Source organism: Mobula birostris, chromosome 18 (assembly GCF_030028105.1).
Source record: "Mobula birostris isolate sMobBir1 chromosome 18, sMobBir1.hap1, whole genome shotgun sequence".
Taxonomy (NCBI): Eukaryota; Metazoa; Chordata; class Chondrichthyes; order Myliobatiformes; family Myliobatidae; genus Mobula; species Mobula birostris.
This window is the reverse complement of record NC_092387.1, coordinates 8,079,459-8,101,068: the sequence shown is the minus strand read 5'-3', so window position 1 is coordinate 8,101,068 and position 21,610 is coordinate 8,079,459. Positions and strand designations below refer to the sequence as shown.

General features: G+C 48.9%; 1 protein-coding gene across 1 annotated transcript in view; it reads right to left on the bottom strand.

Annotated features, from left to right (window-relative positions):
- The window catches only part of fes (FES proto-oncogene, tyrosine kinase), a 101,573-nt gene that overhangs the window by 16,032 nt on the left and 63,931 nt on the right, over window positions 1–21,610 (bottom strand). The window contains exons 10-16 of the mRNA XM_072282137.1: window positions 20,956–21,033; window positions 19,683–19,892; window positions 15,980–16,102; window positions 15,149–15,202; window positions 13,863–13,981; window positions 13,366–13,460; window positions 10,462–10,585 (exon numbers count right to left, since the gene is read on the bottom strand). Coding sequence (XP_072138238.1) covers window positions 10,462–10,585; window positions 13,366–13,460; window positions 13,863–13,981; window positions 15,149–15,202; window positions 15,980–16,102; window positions 19,683–19,892; window positions 20,956–21,033 — 803 coding nt within the window. The remainder of the gene's footprint in view (window positions 1–10,461; window positions 10,586–13,365; window positions 13,461–13,862; window positions 13,982–15,148; window positions 15,203–15,979; window positions 16,103–19,682; window positions 19,893–20,955; window positions 21,034–21,610) is intronic.

The window sequence follows — 21,610 nt, the reverse complement described above, 5'->3', positions numbered from 1 at the left end:
GGGAGGATGGAATGGACCAGGTGGGAGGGGGATGGAATGGGCCAGGTGGGGGAGGGATGGAATGGGCCAGGTGGGGAGGATGGAATGGGCCGGGTGTGGGGGGGGATGGAATGGGCCGGGTGTGGGGGGGATGGAATGGGCCAGGTGGGGAGGATGGAATGGGCCGGGTGGGGAGGATGGAATGGGCCGGGTGTGGGGGGGGGATGGAATGGGCCAGGCGTGGGGGGGGATGGAATGGGCCGGGTGGGGGGGGGACAAAGTGGGCCGGGTGGGGGGGGTGGAATGGGCTGGGTGGGGGGAACGGAATGGGTCGGGTGGGGGGGGATGGAATGGTGCGGGTGGGGGGGATGGAATGGTGCGGGTGGGGAGGATAGAATGGGCTGGGTTGGGGGGGGGGAACAGAATGAGCCGGATTGTGAGGGTCTGTGATGACGGATGTTGCCTTAAACGTAGATTGCTGCAGCACAATACAGGCCTTTTGGCCCACAATGTTGTGCTGATCTAAGATCAATCTAACCCTTCCCTCCCACAGTGCCTTCCACATTTCTGTCATCCATGTGTCTATTTAAGAGCTTCTTAAATGACCATAAAACCTAGGAGCATAATTAGGCCATTCAGCCCATCGAGTCCGTTCTGCCATTCCATCATGGCTGATTTATTATCCCTCTGAACTCCATTCTCCTGCCTTCTCCCTGTAACCTTTGACACCCTGATTAATCAACTCCATCAATCTTGGTATCATCTACCAATTTACTAACCCATCCATCCAGGTCATTTATATACATTACTAACAGCAGAGGTCCCAGCACAGATCCCTGTGGAACACCACTAGTTACAGACCTCCAGCTCAAACAAGTCCCTTCAACCACTACCCACTACCCTCTGTCTTTTGTGCGCAAGCCAATTCTGAATCCAATCAGCCAATTCACCACGGATCCCCTGCATTTTAATCTTCTGGATTAGCCTCCCATGACAGACTGTCAAATGCCTTCTTAAAACCCATGTAGACAACATCCACTGCCCTACCCTCATCAATCTCTCTCGTCACTTTGTCAAAAAAATTCAGTTGAGTTGGTAAGGCAAGACCTGCGATGGCTCTCCCTAATTACGCCATGGGCTTCTAAATGCTCATATATCCTATCCCTAAGAATTTTCTCCAGTAATTTCCCTGGAAGTGACATGAGACTCACCAGTCCACAGTTCCCAGGATTCTCCCTTCTTAAACAGAAGTACAACATTAGCCACTCGCCAGTCCTCCAGGACCTCGTCTGTGGCTAGAGACGATGTAAAGATACTGGTCAAGAGCCCAACAATCTCATATGCCTCCTTCAACAACCTGGGGTAAATCCCGTCAGACCCTGGGGACTTATCCATCTTAATACTCCTAAGGAAGCCCAACACTTCCTCCTCCTTGACCTCTAAATGCCCTAATATATTCATACACCCAGCACTGATCTCCTGGTCCTCCATATCCTTTTCCTTGGTAAGTATTGAAGCAAAGTACCTCACCTACTTTCTCTGCTTCCAGGCAAATCTCACCCTCTTTATCATTGAATGGTCCCACACTCCCCTTAGTTGTCCCTTTACTCTTGATGTATGTTTAGAATGCCTTGGGATTCACCTGAACCCTACTTGCCAAAGACTTTTCATGGACCCTGCTGGCTTTCCTAATTCCCTCCTTTAGTTCTTTTCTGGCTTCTTTAAACTCCTTGTGTCTTTCATTTGATTCCGACTTCTGAAGTTTTACAGACCTTTCCCTTTTCTTCTGGACTAAATTCATCACCTGGACATCCAAGGTTTCCTCATCTTTACAACCCTGTTCTTCTTTCTAAAAGGACCGTGCCTTTCCTGTGCTCTGTGCAATTGATCTTCAAAGACCCTCCATATGTCTGATGTGGACTTGCCAGAGAAGAGGTGTTACCAATTAATGCTTCTTAGTTTCTGCCTAATGTCATCTTAATTTGCCCTACTCCAATTTAAAGCTCTCCTACAAAGACCGTACCTATCCCTATCTTTAGCTATCTTGAAAGATAAGGAGTTGTGGTCACTGTTCATCCACTGAAAGGTCAGTCACTGGCCAGGACCAGTACCCAACACCAGGCCCACTACAGCCCCTCCTCTCACTGGACCGTCCATGTATTGATTTAAGAAACCATCCTGGATACACTTAACACATTCAGCCCCATCTAAACCCCTTGCACTAAGAAGGTCCCTGTTTATATTAGGGAAGTTGAAATCCCCCATGACAACAACCTTATCATCTTTACACATTTCCTTAATCTGATTACATACCTGTTCCTCAATGTCCCGGTGGCTACTGGGGGTCTGTAGTACAATCCCATCAGTGTGATGGCCCCCTTCCTATTCCTGAGTTCCACCCAAATAGTCTCAGTGTCTGAGCCCTCCATTATGTCTCTTGTGTGCAGCTGTGATATTGTCCCTGACCAGAGGTGCAACTTCCCACCCTCTTTTACTTCCTCCTCTATCTTTTCTAGAACTCTGAAAACCTGGCACATTAATCACCCATTCCTACCGCTCTCACAACCAAGTTTCTGTAACAGCTACATCGTAGTTCCACATACTGATCCATGCTCTAAGCTCATCATCTTTACCCATAATACTCCTAGCATTAAAATAACCACATTTCCATCGATCTGATCCATCATTCCTTATTATTTCACCTTGGCCTTTCAATACTTTCCCTGCCATCTAGCTTCCAATCCAAACCTTCCCTTACTGAGCTGTGGCTCCAGTTCCCAACCCCCGGCAATACTAGTTTAAACCCTCCCGAGCAGCATCAGCAAACCTCCTGGCCAGGATATTGGTTCTCCTCCAGTTCAGGTACAGCCTGTCCCCCTTGTACAGGTTTCTGTTTCCCCATAAAATGTTCCAGTGATCCAAGAACCTGAAACCCTGCCCCCTGCACCATCTCCTCAGCCACTCATTCATCCGTGCTTTCACCCCACTCCTACCTGCACTAGCCTATGGGACTGGGAGTATACTGGAGATTATAACCTTGGAGACCCTTCTCTTCAGCCTTTTTCCTAACTCTATATACTCACTGTGTAAGACCCCTTCCCCTTTTCTTTCTGTTTTTTCTTGTAATTTATGTTTTTATTGAAATTCAGTATCATACAAACATTTCCATAAGATGTATTTCAGTTACTGTATGTATATACAGTATCATATATTCATGTTTGCCACAAAACTCCACATAGTATTTATCTGAGGTATACACTTACAGAAAAGAAAGAAAATAAAGAACTAACAAAAGGAAAACTATGTACAAGTAGGGAGTGATCATTGATTTATGAGAATAAAATCAGGTCTATGGGGTGTTATGTAGTCAAACCATTTTCCCCAGTATGAATCAAATTGTTCCAATTTATGATTGACAGATGCTGTTATCTTCTCCATTTTGTAAATGTCCATTGTAATTACCATCCATGCGTTTAAAGTTGGGCTCTCCTGTGATAACTATTTCCTGGTAAGGGTCTTTTTACCAGCTACCAGCAGTATATTCATTAAATATTTATCTCTTTTCGACCATTCTTGAGGTATATACCCAAAATATACGGTCTTACTTTATAAGGGTATTTCACATTTAAAAAGGTCTTGTAGGGTGTTGTGTATCTCACTCCAATAATCTTTGATAACGGGGCATTCCCAGAAAATATGATAATGGTTTGCATTTTGATTTCCACAATTTCTCCAGCAAACAGGGAGGTTACTATCATAATGGGATTTCTGAGAGGGTGTAATAAAATATCTTATCAAGCTTTTCCATCCAAACTCCCTCCATTTCTGTGAACTGGTACACTTCCATTGATACCTCCATATTATTGTCCATTCTTCCTCAGATATGTAGTGTTGGGCACATGGCTAAGTGGTTAAGGCGTTCGTCTAGTTATCTCAAGGTCGCTAGTTTGAGCCTCAGCTGTGGCAACATGTTTGTGTCCTTGAGCAAGGCACTTAACTACACATTGCTCTAGTGTCTTTGCGAGGAGTGGCGGCCCACACAGACTTCCAATCTGCGCCTCGTAAGGCATGAAAATGCCAGACGCAGGCCTCTCATGGTCTGAGTTGATGTTCCCCCTCCCCCCCTTCCTCAGATATAGTTATCCCTCCTTCCTTCTCCCATTTTGTTTTAATGTATGAAGTTGAGTGTGTTTTAAGACTTGACAAAGCTTTAGACATGCTTGATATGATCCTACTACCGTTATCTGAATTATATGCTTTTCTAAACAGTTCTATCAAACATATACTTGCCTCGGTTACATTTTTCACCCTCCTATTAACATACTGTCACATCTGCAAATACCGATAAAAATCTTGTTTTGCTAATAGGTGTCCCCTTTTCTTTCTACGTCGTTGGTGCCAATATGCACCATGACCTCTGGCTGTTCAGATGGTTCTGTTTATTATCAGAGAGTGTATACATCATACAAACTGAAACATTCGTCCTCACAGACAATACTTGTTTGAGAATATTCTGCAGCTGCTCTGATACATCATGGACCCTGGCACCCAGGGCCCTCTCTTGTGCTTTTATGTTGGCTTTGATTTCCCTTGTCAGCCTCGGTTGCCTCATCCTCCCTTTAGAATATTGCTTCATCTTTGGGATGCATCTTTCCCAAGCCTTCTGAATTTCTCCCAGAAACTCCAGCCATTACTGCTCTGCTATCATCCCTGCTAGTGTCCCCTTCCAATCAATTTTGGCCAGTTCTCTTTCATGCCTCTGTAATTCCACTTACTCCACTATAATACCGATACATCTGACTTTTCTTCTCCCTCTCAAACTACAGGGTGAATTCTATTATATTATGACCACTACCTCATTAGAGTTCCTTTACCTTAAGCTTCCTCATCAAATCTGGGTAATTACATAACATCCAATCCAGAATTGCCGTTCCCTTAGTAACCTCAACCACAAGCCGCTCTAAAAAGCCATCTTGTAGACATTCTACAAATTACTTCTACTGGGATCCAGTACCAACCTGATTTTCCTGATCTACTTGCATATTGAAACCCCCCACGTCCTTTTCACCTGCCCTTTCCATCTTCATTGTAATTTGTAGTGCACATCCTGGCTACTGTTCGGAGGCTTGTATATAACTCCAATCAGTTTGCACTTTAACTCTACCTACAAAGATTCTACATCTTCTGAACCTATGTCTCCTCTTTCTAAGGATTTGGCTTCATTTCTTTACCAACAGAGCCAGCCCACTCCAGTTCCCTACCTACCTGTCTTTTTGATACAGTGTGGATCCTTGGACATTAAGCTCCAACTATGATCTTTCAGCCACAACTCTGTGATGCCCATAACATCTGATCTGCCAATCTCTAACTGCACCACAAGATCATCTGCCTTATTCCATATAGTATGTGCATCCAAATATAACATTTTCAGTCCTTTCTTCATCACACTTTTTTGATTTTGGCCCTCTTTTACACGAACTCACTGACTGCAATTTTGCCTTGTCATCTGCCTGTCCTTCCTCACTGTCTCACTACACAATGCACCTGCTTGTGTAGTACACCAGCTTCCCCATCCATCACACATCAAAGTTGCTGGTGAACGCAGCAGGCCAGGCAGCATCTCTAGGAAGAGGTACAGTCGACGTTTCAGGACGAGACCCTTCGTCAGGACTAACTTCCTCATCCACCCCGCTGCCAAATTAGTTTAAACCCTCCCCAACCGTTCTAGCCAACCTGCCAGCAGGAACCCCCTTGGGTTCAAGTGTAACCCATCCCTTTTGTACAGATCGTACCTTCTCCAGAAGAGATCCCAATGATCCAGAAATCTGAATCCCTGCCCCCTGCACCGGTTCCTCAGCCACACAGCCAACTGCCAAATCATCCTATCCTTCCCCTCACTGGCATGTGGTACAGACAGCAAACCAGAGATACTACTCCGGAAGACCTGTTTTTCAGATTTCTACCTAGCTTCTGTAACAGCGAGTTTTTGGGTAGATCATTCATTTACACTTAAATTACTCTGGCTACTAATCTTCTGTTTGACAAAGTACTGTGCATTAAGTTCACAACAACGCATTTCCTAAAAGCTGTGAATATCGGAATACTAGCCAGATGCTGCGGATGGAAGTGTGAAGTTTACAGGTAGTTTCGAAGACAGCCTTATCCATACTTTATAAATATTAATTGTCCTCTATGTTAGCACGTAAAATACCAAATAAATGTATTGTGGATTTAACTTGCACTCCTAAAGACTGTGAGTACCAACCCAGACACGTTGGCATCGGGAGGCAAGGATGAAGTCAGAAGGTGTGATGTTTTGTATGTAGCTTCAAAAGGAAGCATTGTCTATACTTGTAAATACAAATTGTCCTTTGAGTTTAGCATATAAATATCGAGCCCACATTGAGCTAGCAGACCTTTCCACCGAAAGCGTCTCTGTCCGTAGACGACTGCTGTACCTTGTTGTGTCGAATAAAGAAGCTGCTTTGTATCTACCAGTGACTCTGTCTCTCTGGTGATTTCATCCACACTACAACATTCACGCTACAACAGCTTCCTAAATTCATTCTTCAGGACCTCCTTTTCCTACCCATGTCGCTGGTACCAATATGTACCATGCCTTCCAGCTGTTCACCCTCCCCCTTTAGAATGCTGTGGACCCGATCCCAGACATCCCGGACCCTGGTACCAGGGAGGCAACACACCGTTTCGGTCTCTCTTTCATGTCCACAAAAGCTCATGTCTACTCCTCTCATTGTGGAATCCCCAATCCTCTTCTTCTCCCGTCCCTCCTGAGTCACAGAGACAGACTCAATGGCAGAGGACAGGTTACCGCAGCTCCCCCCATCCCCAACAGTATCCAAAGTGGTATACTTATTATTGAGGGGAAAGGCCACGGGGTACTCTGCTCTGGCTGCCTACGCCCTTTCCCTCTCCTGACAGGAACCCCAAGTACCTGCCTCTTGAAACTTAGAGGTGACTACCTCCCTGTGGCTCCTGTCCATCACCTCCTCGTTCTCCCGTACTAAGGTCATCGAGCTGTAGCTCCAGTTCCCCACCGAGGAGCTGCAGCTTAGTATTCTGTGTGCAGATGCAGTTATCAGGGAGACGGGGGTGGGGGTGGGGGTGTTCTCCTGGAGTTCCCACATCTCACACAATTACATACCACTAACTCCGCATCTATTCTCTGCGCACTGGTTATGTACGAACAGAGAAAAAAATACTTACTAGAAACTTACTGTACCTGTAAATGCCCTGAACGTATTTGCCTCTACCACTATCCCTGGCATGGTGCTCCCCTGATATCCATAGAAACCATAGAAAAACAACAGCACAGATACAGGCCTTTTGGCCCTTCTTGGCTGTGCCGAACCATTTTCTGCCTAGTCCCACTGACCTGCACACGGACCATATCCCTCCATACACCTCCCATCCATGTATCTGTCCAATTTATTCTTAAATGTTAAAAAAGAACCCGCATTTACCACCTTGTCTGGCAGCTCATTCCATACTCCCACCACCCTCTGTGTGAAGAAGCCCCCACTAATGTTCCCTTTAAACTTTTCCCCCCTCACCTTTAACCCATGTCCTCTGGTTTTTTTCTCCCCTTGCCTCAGTGGAAAAAGCCTGCTTGCATTCACTCTATCAATACCCATCATAATTTTATATACCTCTATCAAATCTCCCCTCATTCTTTTACGCTCCAGGGAATAAAGCCCTAACCTATTCAACCTTTCTCTGTAACTGAGTTTCTCAAGTCCCGGCAACATCCTTGTAAACCTTTTCTGCACTCTTTCAACCTTATTTTTATCTTTCCTGTAATTTGGTGACCAAAACTGAACACAATACTCCAGATTCGGCCTCACCAATGCCTTATACAACCTCATCATAACATTCCAGCTCTTATACTCAATACTTTGATTAAAAAAAGGCCAATGTACCAAAAGCTCTCTTTACGACCCTATCTACCTGTGACGCCACTTTTAGGGAATTTTGTATCTGTATTCCCAGATCCCTCTGTTCTACTGCACTCCTCAGTGCCTTACCATTAACCCTGTATGTTCTACGTTGGTTTGTCCTTCCAACGTGCAATACCCCACACTTGTCTGTATTAAACTCCATCTGCCATTTTTCAGCCCATTTTTCCAGCTGGTCCAAGTCCCTCTGCAGGCTCTGAAAACCTTCCTCACTGTCTACTACACCTCCAATCTTTGTACCTACAGCAAATTTGCTGATCCAATTTACCATATTATCATCCAGATCATTGATATAGATGACAAATAACAATGGACCCCGCACTGATCCCTGTGGCACACCACTAGTCACAGGCCTCCACTCAGAGAAGCAATTCTCTACCACCACTCTCTGGCTTCTTCCATCGAGCCAATGTCTAATCCAACTTACCACCTCTCCATGTATACCTAGTGACTGAATTTTCCTAACTAACCTCCCATGCGGGACCTTGTCAAAGGCCTTACTGAAGTTCATGTAGACAATATCCACTGCCTTCCCTTCATCCACTTTCCTGGTAACCTCCTCGAAAAACTCCAACAGATTGGTCAAACATGACCTACCACGCACAAAGCCATGTTGACTCTCCCTAATAAGTCCCTGTCTATCCAAATGCTTGTAGATTCTGTCTCTTAGTACTCCCTCCAATAACTTACCTACTACCGACGTTAAACTTACTGGCCTATTATTTCCCGGGTTACTTTGCCATCCTTTTTTAAACAATGGAACAACATGAGCCACACTCCAGTCCTCCGGCACCTCACCTGTAGACAGCGACATTTTAAATATTTCAGCCAGGACCCCTGCAATTTCAACACTAGTCTCCTTCAAGGTCTGAGGGAACACCCTGTCAGGTCCTGGGGATTTATCCACTTTAATTTTCCTCAAGACAGCAAGGACCTCCTCCTTTTCAATCTGTACAGTTTCCATGATCTCACTACTTGTTTCCCTTAACTCCATAGACTTCATGCCAGTTTCCTTAGTAAATACAGACGCAAAAAACCTATTTAAGATCTCCCTCATTCCTCATTTCCTTTGGTTCCGCACATAGCCGACCACTCTGATCTTCAAGAGGGCCAATTTTATCCCTTACAATCCTTTTGCTCTTAATATACCTGTAAAAGCTCTTTGGATTATCCTTCACTTTGACTGCCAAGGCAACCTCATGTCTTCTTTTAGCCCTCCTGATTTCTTTCTTAAGTATTTTCTGGCACTTCTTATACTCCTCAAGCACCTTATTTACTCCCTGTTTCCTATATATGTCATACAACTCCCTCTTCTTCTTTATCAGAGTTGCAATATCCCTTGAGAACCAAGGTTCCTTATTCCTATTCACTTTACCTTTAATCCTGACAGGAACATACAAACTCTGCACTCTCAAAATTTCTCCTTTGAAGGCTTCCCACCTACCGATCACACCTTTGCCAGAGAACAACCTGTCCCGATCCACGCTTTTTAGATCCTTTCTCATTTCTTCAAATTTGGCCTTCTTCCAGTTCAGAACCTCAACCCTAGGACCAGATCTATCCTTGTCCATGATCAAGTTGAAACTAATGGTGTTATGATCACTGGAACCAAAGTGCTCCCCTACACAGACTTCCGTCACTTGTCCTAATTCGTTTCCTAACAGGAGATCCAATATTGCATCCCTTCTAGTTGGTCCCTCTATATATTGATTTAGAAAACTTTCCTGAACACATTATACAAACTCTAAACCATCTAGACCCCTAACAGTATGGGAGTCCCAATCAATATATGGAAAATTAAAATCCCCTACCACCACAATTTTATGTTTCCTGCAGTTGCCTGCTATCCCTCTGCAGATTTGCTCTTCCAATTCTCGTTGACTTTTGGGTGGTCTGTACTACAATCCCACTAATGTGGCCATACCTTTCCTGTTTCTCAGCTCCACCCATAAGGACTCAGTAGACAAGCCCTCTAATCTGTCCTGCCTGAGCACTGCTGTAATATTTTCCCTAACAAGCAATGCTACACCCCGACCTTTCATTCCTCTGCCTCGATCACATCTGAAACATCGGAACCCTGGAATATTAAGCTGTCAGTCCTGCCCCTCCTGTAGCCAAGTTTCACTAATTGCTATAACGTCATAATTCCATGTGTCAATCCCTCCTATTCTTTCCCCCAATCACTTTAAATTATGCCCCCTTGTATTCTACTCTGGACAAAATGTCTCTGCCTGTTAACTCTATCAATGCCTCTTATTGTCTTGTATACCTCTAAAAGTCACCTCTCATCCTCCTTCACTCCAGAGAGAAAAGCCCTAACTCATTCAACCTACCCTCCTGCAGATGGAGTGGAGGGACATCATTCATAGAAGAGGTGAGGACATTACTGAAATGGCTGTAACTGGATGTCCAGGGACCTTGGAGACGTGTGACACCAGCATGGGGCGCGGGGCGACACTGTGACCCCAGCATGTTGCTGGGTGCCCTGGAGACGACCACCACTGACCTGTGGATGCAATGCTTGCTCTCCAGGTAGGCCATCCCCGCAGCAGCATTCTTCGCCATCTTGATCAGGTCTTTGGTGGTCAAACGACTGGCTTCGTTCCGTAAAAACGTCAAGAAATCTCCTCCTGAATTGAGAGAGAAAGCGAAACCTCAACGACTTAAACTTCCAGCTCTGCTGACCTCCCTGCAAACTGATTTCCACCCCCACAGATGCTGCCTGACCAGCTGAGAATCTTTCTCTGTTGTTGGCGGTCGCAATGCCATGCTCTGTGTTTGTGACGGGAGTTGTATAGCAGGGAAACAGGTCCTTCGGCCAAACCTATCCATGCTGGCCTGAGGGTGGGGACTGCAGTGAGGGGAAGGAGTGGCAAGGATTTTACACCAGTGCCGAGGGGAGATCTCACAGCCAGTAGCATGGCGGCTAGCGTAATGGTTTATAACGCCAGCGATCTGGGACCAATTCCAGCCACCGTCCATACGGAGTTTGAACGTTCTTCTTGTGACCGCAGCGGTTTCCTCGCACATTCCAAAGACGTACAGGTTAGGGTGAGTGAATTGTGGCCACGTTTTGTTGGCAACACTTGCAGGCTGTCCCCAGCGTGATCCTCAGACTGTGTTGGTCGTTGATGGGAACAATGCATAAAGTTTCGATGCTCCCCCCGCCCCGACAAATAATTAACCTAATTTTTAAACCTGTTTGGCTCTAACATTATTTTTCACTCATTCACTTCTCAGGATCAGTTATCGGTGGGAAGGCCAGTGTTTACTGACCATCCCGGACCGTGTCTGAGAAGCTGGTGGTGAATCTGGCTCCTGTCCCTGTGAAGTCACTCTGTCGAGGAGGAGGTTTCAGGAATTGGACACAGCCATGATGAAGGGTGGGCGATATATTTCCAGATCAGGGTGCTATGCAACCTGGAGACGCATGGTGTTATAGCAGTCCACATTATGCTGTTACAGCAGTAGAACCAACACCCAGGTTCAATTCCCGCTGGTGTCAGTAAGGAGTTTGCATGTTCTCCCTGTGACCACGTGGGTTTCCTCCCACAGTCCGAAGACTTAGGGGTTAGTTGGTCATGCTGGTATAATCGGGAGGTGTGGGCTTGTTGGGACGGAAAGGCCTGTAGAACTGCAACTTTAAAATAAAATAAATAACATTTTCAAAATTGCAAGAGACTGAATCTGGAACAAACAACGTACAGGAGAAACTCAGGGAGCTGAGCAACTTCTGACGAGGGAAGTGTTTTAAAAAAACCTGCGAGCTGTTCCAGATGTAGGTGGGAAGGATCTGAACTGGGGGAGTGAGGGCTGGACAAGAGGTCTCCACCTGAAGCATTGACTGTCCATTTCCCTCCAGAGATTCTGCCTGACCTGCTGAGTCCCTTCAGCATTCTCTGTGAATCGCTCAGGACAGCCAGCGACTTGCAGGGAGTGGAGTTCTGTCAGGCTTGCTGGTCCAAAGCAGAGCAGATATCAGCAGCCTTCCCAAGGTTTCTGTGGCCAAGGAACTGGTATGAGCTGTGCCCTTACACTTCCCATCTTCCCAAGCTGCCATCTGAATGGACATGACGTAGGTTAAGAATTGGGCCATTCGGCCCATTGAGTCTGCTCCGCCATTCCATCATGGCTGATTTATTATCCCTCTCAACCCGCACTCTCTTACCTTCTCCCGGTAACCTTTGACGCCCTGATTAATCAAAAACTATCAACTTCCGCTTTAAATATACCCAATGACTTGACCCCCACAGATGTCTGTGGCAATGAATCACACAGATTCACCACCCTCTGGCTAAGGAAATCTTTCCTCCTCTGTTCTAAATGGATTGCACTCAACCCTGAGGCTGTGTCCTCTGGTCCTAGATGCCCCCACCCTGGGAATCATCCTCCCCACATCCACTCTGTCTAGGCCTTTTAATATTTGATAGGTTTCCATGAGATCCACAAACTGCACCCCACTTCCGCTCCCCACCAATTCTTCTAAACCTGAGCGAGTACAGGCGGATAGCCGTCAAATGCTCCTCGCATGTTAACCCTTTCATTTCCAGGATCATTCTCGTAAATCCTCTGGACCCTCTCCAATGCCAGCACATCCTTCCTTAGATGTGTTGTCCAAAACTGATGCAGCAGAGGCGGAAGAATTGAGAGAAGGCTTGTGTTGTCCAACTCAACCTTCCCGATAGTGACCCTCTCCAATGCCAGCAATGAAGCACTCAAAGCACTCAATAAGTCACAAAGGGATGGGTAGTGAACCAAAATGATGGAGGAACTCAGCAGGCCAGGCAGCTCTTTGGAGAGGTATAAACAGTTGATGTTTCAGGCTGAGACAGGACCATTCACCACGGCTGGAAGAGAAAGGGAAAGAAGCCAGAATAAGAAGGTGGGGGGGGGGTTGGAGGACAAGCTGGCAGGTGATGGGTGGGACCAGATGAGGGGGCATGTGTATAGGTGGGGAGGGGGATGAAGTACGAAGCTGGGGGGTGATAGGTGGAAGAGGTAAAGGGCTGAAGAAGGAAGAATCTGATTGGAGAGGAGAGTGCACCATGGGAGATTTGATGGAGGGAGAGGGAGATGGGCAGGTGTGGTGAGGAGACGGGGTAAGGGGGGTGCAGAATGGGGAATGGAAAAAGTGAGAACGGGAGAGGGGGAAGAAATTAGTGGAAATTAGAGAAATCAATGTTTATGTCATCAGGTTGGAGGCTACCCAGACCGAATATTAGGTGACTCTCCTCAACCTGTGTGTGGCCCCATATTGGCAGTAGAGGAGGCCGTGGACTGACATGTTGGAATGGGAATGGGAAATAGATTAAAATGGGTGGCCACTGGGAAAACCTGTCTTTGGGGTGAAGGGGGTGAAGCTGGTGGGTGAAGAAGCCCCTCAAACCAGTAACCCGAGCCCCGAGCTTACCTTGCACGAGTTCCATAATGATGTAGATGGGCTGTTTCTGCGTGCAGACGCCAATCAGCCTGACGATGTTTGGATGGTCATACTGCTTCAGGATTCTGCAAGACAAACCGCCCCCCAGAGATCCTTATTCCAGCTGCCTCTCCTCTCTCCCTCATGATGCAAAATACATTTATTGCAAGTTTACACTGCAGCACGACAGCAAACACTGGGAAAATAACCGTGAATAACACAACTAGGAATGTCCTGGTAGCATTACAGTACCAATAATCACCGACCCGGGTTCGATTCCCATTGCTGCCTGTAAGGAGTTTGCACGTTTCACCCTGTGACCTCATGGGTTTCCTCCAAGGGCTCTGGTTTCCTCCCACATTCCAAAGACGTACCAGTTGCTGGGTAAATTGGGCAGCCGGACATCAGCGGGTGGTCACACCCGCCGGACTCCGGGGCCTGGTCAGTCCCATCCATGGTTTGGCTCAGACCCCGCACCAAATGCTAACCTGGCCTCCATCAGGAACTTGTTCTTCTGCTCGGCCGGCAGGTTCTCCCGGCACATCTTCACAGCCACCAACGTATTGTCGTTTCTCATCCTGCCACTGAACACCTCGCCAAAGTTGCCCTGCGGGGGGGAAGGTGCCTCAGATGAGGAGCAGCCCACAGCTTTCCACATTTCCCAAGCTCCCCAAATCACCCTCCAACTCCTGCCCCTCCTACAGAGCCACATCACTCCTCGTGTTCCAGCACGGCGTCCCCACAGCCTCACCCGGCTCGGCAGAGCCACATCAGCACCCCATCAACAGCCAGCACGGTGACCAAGGCAAAGCACACAGACAGCTCCAGGGTACACAGGAAGCCGCAGTGGGTCCGAGGGTGGGGGGAAGGGGGGTGGCGCAGAAAGAGGGGAGATGGGAGGGGGGGGACGATGGGAGAGGGGGAGGACAGGAGAGAGGGTGGGCACGGAGAGAGGGGGGATGGGAGGGGGGTGATGGGAGAGGTGCGTAACGGGAGGGGGGGCGACGGGAGAGATGGGGGACGGGAGAGAGGGGGACTGATATGAAGGGCCTTGGCCTGAAAAGTTGACTGCACTCTTGTCCATCGATGCTGCCGATTTCCAGCATTTGCAGATTTTCTCATTTGAGAAAAAGAGATCCAAACTTTAGAGCGAGCAGGGATGAATCAGACAGAGACCCGGAGTTTAGAGAGAGCAGGGATGAGTCAGACAGAGACCGGAGTTTAGAGAGAGCAGGGATGAGTCAGACAGAGACCCGGAGTTTAGAGAGAGCAGGGATGAGTCAGACAGAGACCGGAGTTTAGAGAGAGCAGGGATGAGTCAGACAGAGACCCGGAGTTTAGAGAGAGCAGGGATGAATCAGACAGAGACCCGGAGTTTAGAGAGAGCAGGGATGAGTCAGACAGAGACCCGGAGTTTAGTGAGAGCAGGGATGAATCAGACAGAGACCCGGAGTTTAGTGAGAGCAGGCGTGAGTCAGACAGAGACCGGAGTTTAGAGAGGTTACTCCAGTTTCTCTCACTTTTATATTCTTATGCAGAGGACTGCGTGTGAGTGAGTGCGTTCATTGGGTTGCTGTGCAGCCGCCATCATCAACTCCACTCACACGCATGTTCTCAGGTCGACCTGGACATTCAGCGCCACAGCACTTCGACCACCGAAGGTCTGAACAGCTGGCTCTCCCTGGTTTAGAGGAGAAATGGATTTCATGCTGTATACTGGGTGACAGAGGATTCTGAGCAAACACATCTGCCCTCAGACAGGTCTGGCACTTACCCGGCCGATCTGATCTCCAATCAGAACATCCTCGTGATCCAGAACCCACTTGTCCTGGAAAATAACACAGCACCTCCTTCAGTAATAAGTATGTCAGATTCAGCAGTAGAAATCGACACAGAGAGAGTACAAGAAAGGGCACGCAAGATGGGGGAGAGGGAGGGAGAGGTGGGGAGAGGGATGGGGGAGAGGGACGAGGGGGGTAGATGGATGGGGAGGAGATGGACCGGGGGAGGAAGATGGAACGGGGGGGAGAGGGACAAGGGGAGATGGACGGGGAGGAGGTGGATGGGGGGGAGAGGGACGGGGGGAGAGGGACGGCGGGGAGAGGGACAGGGGGGAGAGGGACGAGGGGTGAGGGACAGGCGTGGGGAATTTGGGGAGAGAGGGTGCGGCAGCTCGGGAGCCGGAGGGGCATGGGGACATGGGGCAGTGGGAGACAGAGGGCCAGGTGAGGGGTGACAGAGGGCACGATGAGAAATTGAGAGATAGAGAGTGAGAGAGAGAGGAGAGAGTGGGAGATAGAGAGATAGAGGGTGAGAAGAGAGAGAGATATAGAAGATGAGGTGAGAAGAGAGGGAGAGTTGTAGAGGGCACAAGAGAAATAAAGAGTGCAGGAACGTGTATAAAATGCACAGGAGAACCAGTGATAGAGGGGGTGCACGGAACTCCAAGGCAAATTAGATTGAGTGAAAAACTCATTGAGAGAAGAGGGGGGAAAAAAGAGTGAGGTGAAAATGAGAGAGGGTGTGAAGTAGAGGGTGTGAAAGCGTGGGAGAAGAGACGAATAGGTGGGAAAGTTCGTCTCAGCTGAGAAACGCTGTGAGGTACCTTCACAACAGGCCTGATCAATGTCGCCCCAGTTTTCTTTGTGACGGGCTGTCCAGTCTTCTGGAGGTTGTCAATGAGCAGAGGGATGGTGGGAAAACTGTCACCATCAAATCGATACTGTGACTGTTGAGAAACAAGGGGGCAAATCAGACATCCACAGCTCTGCTTCTAACTCAAAGTTACCAACCAACATGTCTTAACGTATTGAGAATGGTCTTATCCTGGAGAAATATACCAATAAATGCAGGAACTTCTATTCCTGCATGAGATAGTCTACATTGTCAATGTGTTTGGTATTTTGTACCTGTGCATCGTAACCAGATATTTTCTACATGATATATGGCACCCTAGAGGCTGTGTACGTTCAACTGTCCTGTTGTACTCTCAGAAACACAAGAGATTCTGCAGACGCTGGAAATCCGGAACAACACACGCGATGTGCTGGAGGGACTCCACGGGCCAGGGAGCATCTGTGGAAATGAACAAACAAACGATGTTTCCGGCCGAGACCCTTCTTCAGGACTGGAAAGGAAGGGGAAGATGCCAGAATATGAAGTCGGGGGGAGAGGAAGGAGGTCTAATTGGAAGGTGATGGGTAAGTCCAGCTGGCTGGGGGAGGGGGGATGAAGTGAGAAGCTGGGAGGTGATAGGTGGAAGAGGTAAAGGGCTGGAGAAGAAGGAATCTGATAGGAGAGAAGAGTGGACCATGGGAGAAAGGGAAGGAGGAGGGGCACCAGACAGAGGTGATAGGCAGATGAAGGGAAGAGGCAAGACAGGGGCCAGAGTGGGGAATTGGAAAAGAGGGAAGGGGGAGAGCAAAAAGTTACCAGAAGGAGAAATTGATGTTCATGCTGTCGGGTTAGATGGAATGGTGGTGCTCCTCCAACCAGAGCATGGCCTCCTGTGGCAGAAGATGAGGCCATGGACCGACACGTTGGAATGGGGGTGGGGGTAGGAATTTAAATGGTTGGCCACCGGGAAATCCTGCTTTCCGCAGATGGAGCAAACGTGCTTGACAAAGTGTTGTCTCACCAGTGTTGGATCACACCAATGTAAAGGAGGCCACATTGGGAACAACGGATACCTCTTACTTCCTCTCCACACCTGCCTATCAAAGCCCTCCCCCATCCACCTGACTTCCCCATCACCTTCTAGCTTGAAATCTTTAATCTTATTCTGGTAACACACACAAAATGCTGGTGAATGCAGCAGTTTAGACAGCATCCATAGGAAGATGCACAGTCGACGTTTCGGGCCGAGACCCTTCGTCAGGACTAACTGAAAGAAGAGACAGTAAGAGATTTGAAAGTGGGAGGGGGAGGGGGAGATCCAAAATGATAGGAGAAGACAGGAGGGGGAGGGATGGAGCCAAGAGCTGGAAAGTTGATTGGCAAAAGGGATACAAGGCTGGAGAAGGGAGAGGATCATGGGACGGGAGGCCTAGGGAGAAGGCCTCCAACTTTCACCTTGCCCTCAAATTTACCTAGTCCATTTCCGACACCTCCCTCCCCTTTCTTGATCTTTCTGTCTCTATATCTGGAGACAGCTTATCTACTGATGTCTACTATAAGCCTACTGACTCTCACAGCTACGTGGACTACTCCTCTTCCCACCCTATCTCCTGCAAAAATGCCATCTCCTTCTCGAAATTCCTCTGTCTCCTCCGCCTCTGCTCTCAGGATGAGGCCTTTCATTCCAGGACGAAGGAGATCTCTTCCTTTTTTAAAGAAAGGGGCTTCCCTTCCTCCACCATCAACTCTGCTCTCAAACAAATCTCTCCCATTTCACGCACATCTGCTCTCACCCCATCCTCCCGCCACCCCACTAGGGATAGGGTTCCCATTGTCCTCACCTACCACCCCACCAGCCTCCAGGTCCAACATATAATTCTCTGTAACTTCCACCACCTCCAATGGGATCCCACACCAAGCACATCTTTCCCTCCCCCCACTTTCTGCTTTCCGCAGGGATTGCTCTGTATGTGACTCCCTTGTCCATTCGTCCCCCCCATCCCTTCCCACCGATCTCCCTCCCGGTAATTATCCTTGTAAGCGGAACAAGTGCCACACCTGCCCTTACACTTCCTCCCTCACCACCATTCAGGGCCCCAAGACAGTCCTTCCAGGTGAGGCGACACTTCACCTGTGATTCGGCTGGGGTGATATACTGCGTCCGGTGCTCCCGATGTGGCCTTTTATATATTGGCGAGACCCGACGCAGACTGGGAGACCGCTTCGCTGAACACCTACGTTCTGTCCGCCAGAGAAAGCAGGATCTCCCAGTGGCCACACATTTTAATTCCATGTCCCATTCCCATTCTGACATGTCTATCCACGGCCTCCTCTACTGTCAAGATGAAGCCACACTCAGGTTGGAGGAACAACACCTTATATTCCGTCTGGGTAGCCTCCAACCTGATGGCATGAACATTGACTTCTCTAACTTCCGTTAATGCCCCTCCTCCCATTCTTACCCCATCCCTTATTTATTTATTTATCCCCTTTTCCTCTCTCTCTTTTTTCTCTCTCTGTCCCTCTCATAATCACTCCTTGCCTGCTCTCCATCTTCCTCTGGTGCTCCCCTCCCCCTTTTTCTCCCTAGGCCTCCCATCCCATGATCCTCTCCCTTCTCCAGTCTTGTATCCCTTTTGCCAATCAACTTTCCAGCTCTTGGCTCCATCCCTCCCCCTCCTGTCTTCTCCTATCATTTCAGATCTCCCCCTCCCCCTCCCACTTTCAGATCTCTTACTATCTGTTCTTTCAGTTAGTCCTGACGAAGGGTCTCGGCCCGAAACATCGACTGAGCTTCTTCTTATAGATACTGTCTGGCCTGCTGCGTTGACCAGCAATTTGTGTGTGTTGCTTGAACTTCCAGCATCAGCAGATTTCCTCGTGTTTGAATCTTATTCCGGTTCTGGTTTCTGCGTCCTTCCTTTCCAGTCCTGCTGAAAGGTCGGTCTGGATTGCTGACTGTTTATTCCTTTCCATAGACACTGCCTGATCTGAACAGTTCCTTCAGCATTTTGTGTGTGTTGTTGTTGCACTGTCAAACAATGTCCAAACACTCTTCCGTTAAGGAGATTTAGCACGTCACAGAGCACTCTAGCGGAATTCTGCAGATAGACACAAGAGACTCTGCACATGCTGGAAAAGCCAGAAGAACACACACAAGAGAGAGGAGGAAATCAGCAGGTCAGGCAACAGCTGTGGAAGGGAATAAGCAGTCAAAATTTCGGGCAGAGACCCTAAAACTTTGACTGTTTGTTCCACTCCATAGATGCTGCTTGACCTGCTGACTTCCCATGGTATTTTTTGTGTGTCTACTGTATAGTCATCAAAGATCTCACCGTTTAAGGAGTGGACGTCGTCATCGGATTTCGATGGACAACCAAAGACTGTTGCGTCATGGTCTGGTCCAGCAATTCAAATGCACCAGAACACAAGAAGCTGCAGAGGATTGTCGACTATGCCCAATACATCATGGACACATCCCTACCACCATCTGAAGTATCTCCATCAGGCACAAGATGGTGGGGGAACTCAGCAGGTCAGGCACCTTCTATGGAGAGGAATAAATGCCTGATGTGCTGAGCTCCTCCAGCATTTTGTGTTGCTCAGGATTTCCAGCATCTGCAGGTTGGCCCCTCACACAGCAGTGGACGGGACGGATAAACACCAACAGGCAGGACCCCACGGCCACTTACGTCCGAGTGCTGAATGATGAAATGGCGGCACTGTCCCCCAGACATCACGGATAGGACGTACTCCCCCTTGTTCTGGCTCTCTCGCACCAGGAAGTCTCCTTCGGTGGTCAGGAGTTGCTGGGTTTCCATTCGGGGGATGGCTCCATGGTACCAGGCCTGTTGGGTCAGGGGCTTCTGTACCGCCGGGACGATGGGCAGCAGCGGGGGAAGCTGGAGGAGCCAGAACACACTGCATGAAGACAGTTTCGACCCCTTCCCCCTTAACACTCCCCTCCCCACGTTCCTAGGAGATAAATCTTAGCTTTATTTGTCACAAGTACATTGAAACGTACAATGAAATGCATCATTTTGTGTCAACAACTAACACAGTCCGAGGATGTGCTGGGTCTGCCCGCCAGTGTTGTCATGTTTCTGGGGCCAGTATAGCATCCCCACAACTTAGTAACTCCAACCTGTACAACTTTGGAATGTGGGAGGAAACCGCGGCACCTGGAGGACCCCTACAGAGTCAGGGGGAGAACGGACCCTGGTGCGATTTCTGCCCTGATCGCGAGCGGTTAAAGGTTATGCCACCTGTAATGCTGCTGTGCCACGCTTACCAACCCAGGGACGCCCCACCACTTGTGGGCCAGGAAGAACCCTCCGGGGAGCAGAGGATGGAGACGAGGCCCACACGGGGGCTCAGAGCGATGTCCCACTGTCCCCAAAGGAGGTGACCCAGGTGTGGGGTGGTATCGCTGCCAACCAGGACACTCTACAGCAGGTCAGGGTGGCAAAGGTGGGCAGAATGTACCTGGACAGTGGTCCATTACTTCATTTGGTTATTCAGAGATACAACACGTAACAAGCCCGGCTGGCCTTTGAGGAGCGTTGCCAGCGACTGCTTTGACCCTGGTCTAATCACGGCACAACCTACAATGACCTGGACGATGAAGGAAACCGGAACACCGGGGGAAGTCTATGCATTCCACAGGGAGGATGCCAGGATTGAACTTTGAACTCCAACAGCCTGAGCTGGAATAGTGTCACACTAACTGCTGTGCTACCTTGCTGCCCACAGCTCACGCACGTGGCATCCTGGGTCCGTCAGACTAGAAGCTATAGGAGCAGAACCAGGCCACTCGGCCCATCGAGTCTGCCCCACCATTTCATCAGGTCCGATCCAGCCCCTGCTCTACTATTCAGTCTGTTCTTTCACACCACGGCTCAATCCCATCGCTTGTCGCTCTCGACACCCCCAGGGAAACCGGTGGAGGGAGTAGGCGCTGCTTACACTGAACTTCGGCTTGAAGAGTCCCGAGATGTGGTTCTTCAGTGTCTCCAGGGTCATGGGCCGGACACCATCCTTCCCCTGAGGGTGAGAGACAAACTGTGTCAGAGCTCCCAGGCCAGGAGGAACAAGGGAAAGGTAAGGGGGAGGGAGAGAGAGAGATGGGAAGGGGGAGGAGAGAAGAGGGAGAGGGAGAGGGTGAAAGGGACTGAAATGGGAAGGAGGTGAGGGGGAGACGGGAGAGGTAGGGGAGGGTGTGGAGGGGAGTGGGGTTGGGTGGGAGAGTGGGGGAGGGAAGGGGAGGGGCAAAAGGGTTGGAAGGGCGAGAACATGAGTGGAGGTTGGAGTGGGGAGGGAAAGCAAGGGCGAGGGCAAGGAGGGGGTATTGGGAAGGGAGTAGGGGGAGTGGGGAGTTGGGGGGGGGGAGTGGTGTGGTGGTGGGTTTCTAATGGTGAAGATGATTCACCGACATGGAATTGTACCACAGAGCTGCAAGCACAGTTCTCCGATCCCCTACTCACTCCCCCCCCCCACCACCACCACAGACCTCACCACTGTGGAACCCCAGCTCCACTCTGTCCCTGCAGGTATCACTCCCCTTGACTCCCCTCCCCCTATAATCCTACCCTGCACCCTCCCAGTGATCATATCATTGTTT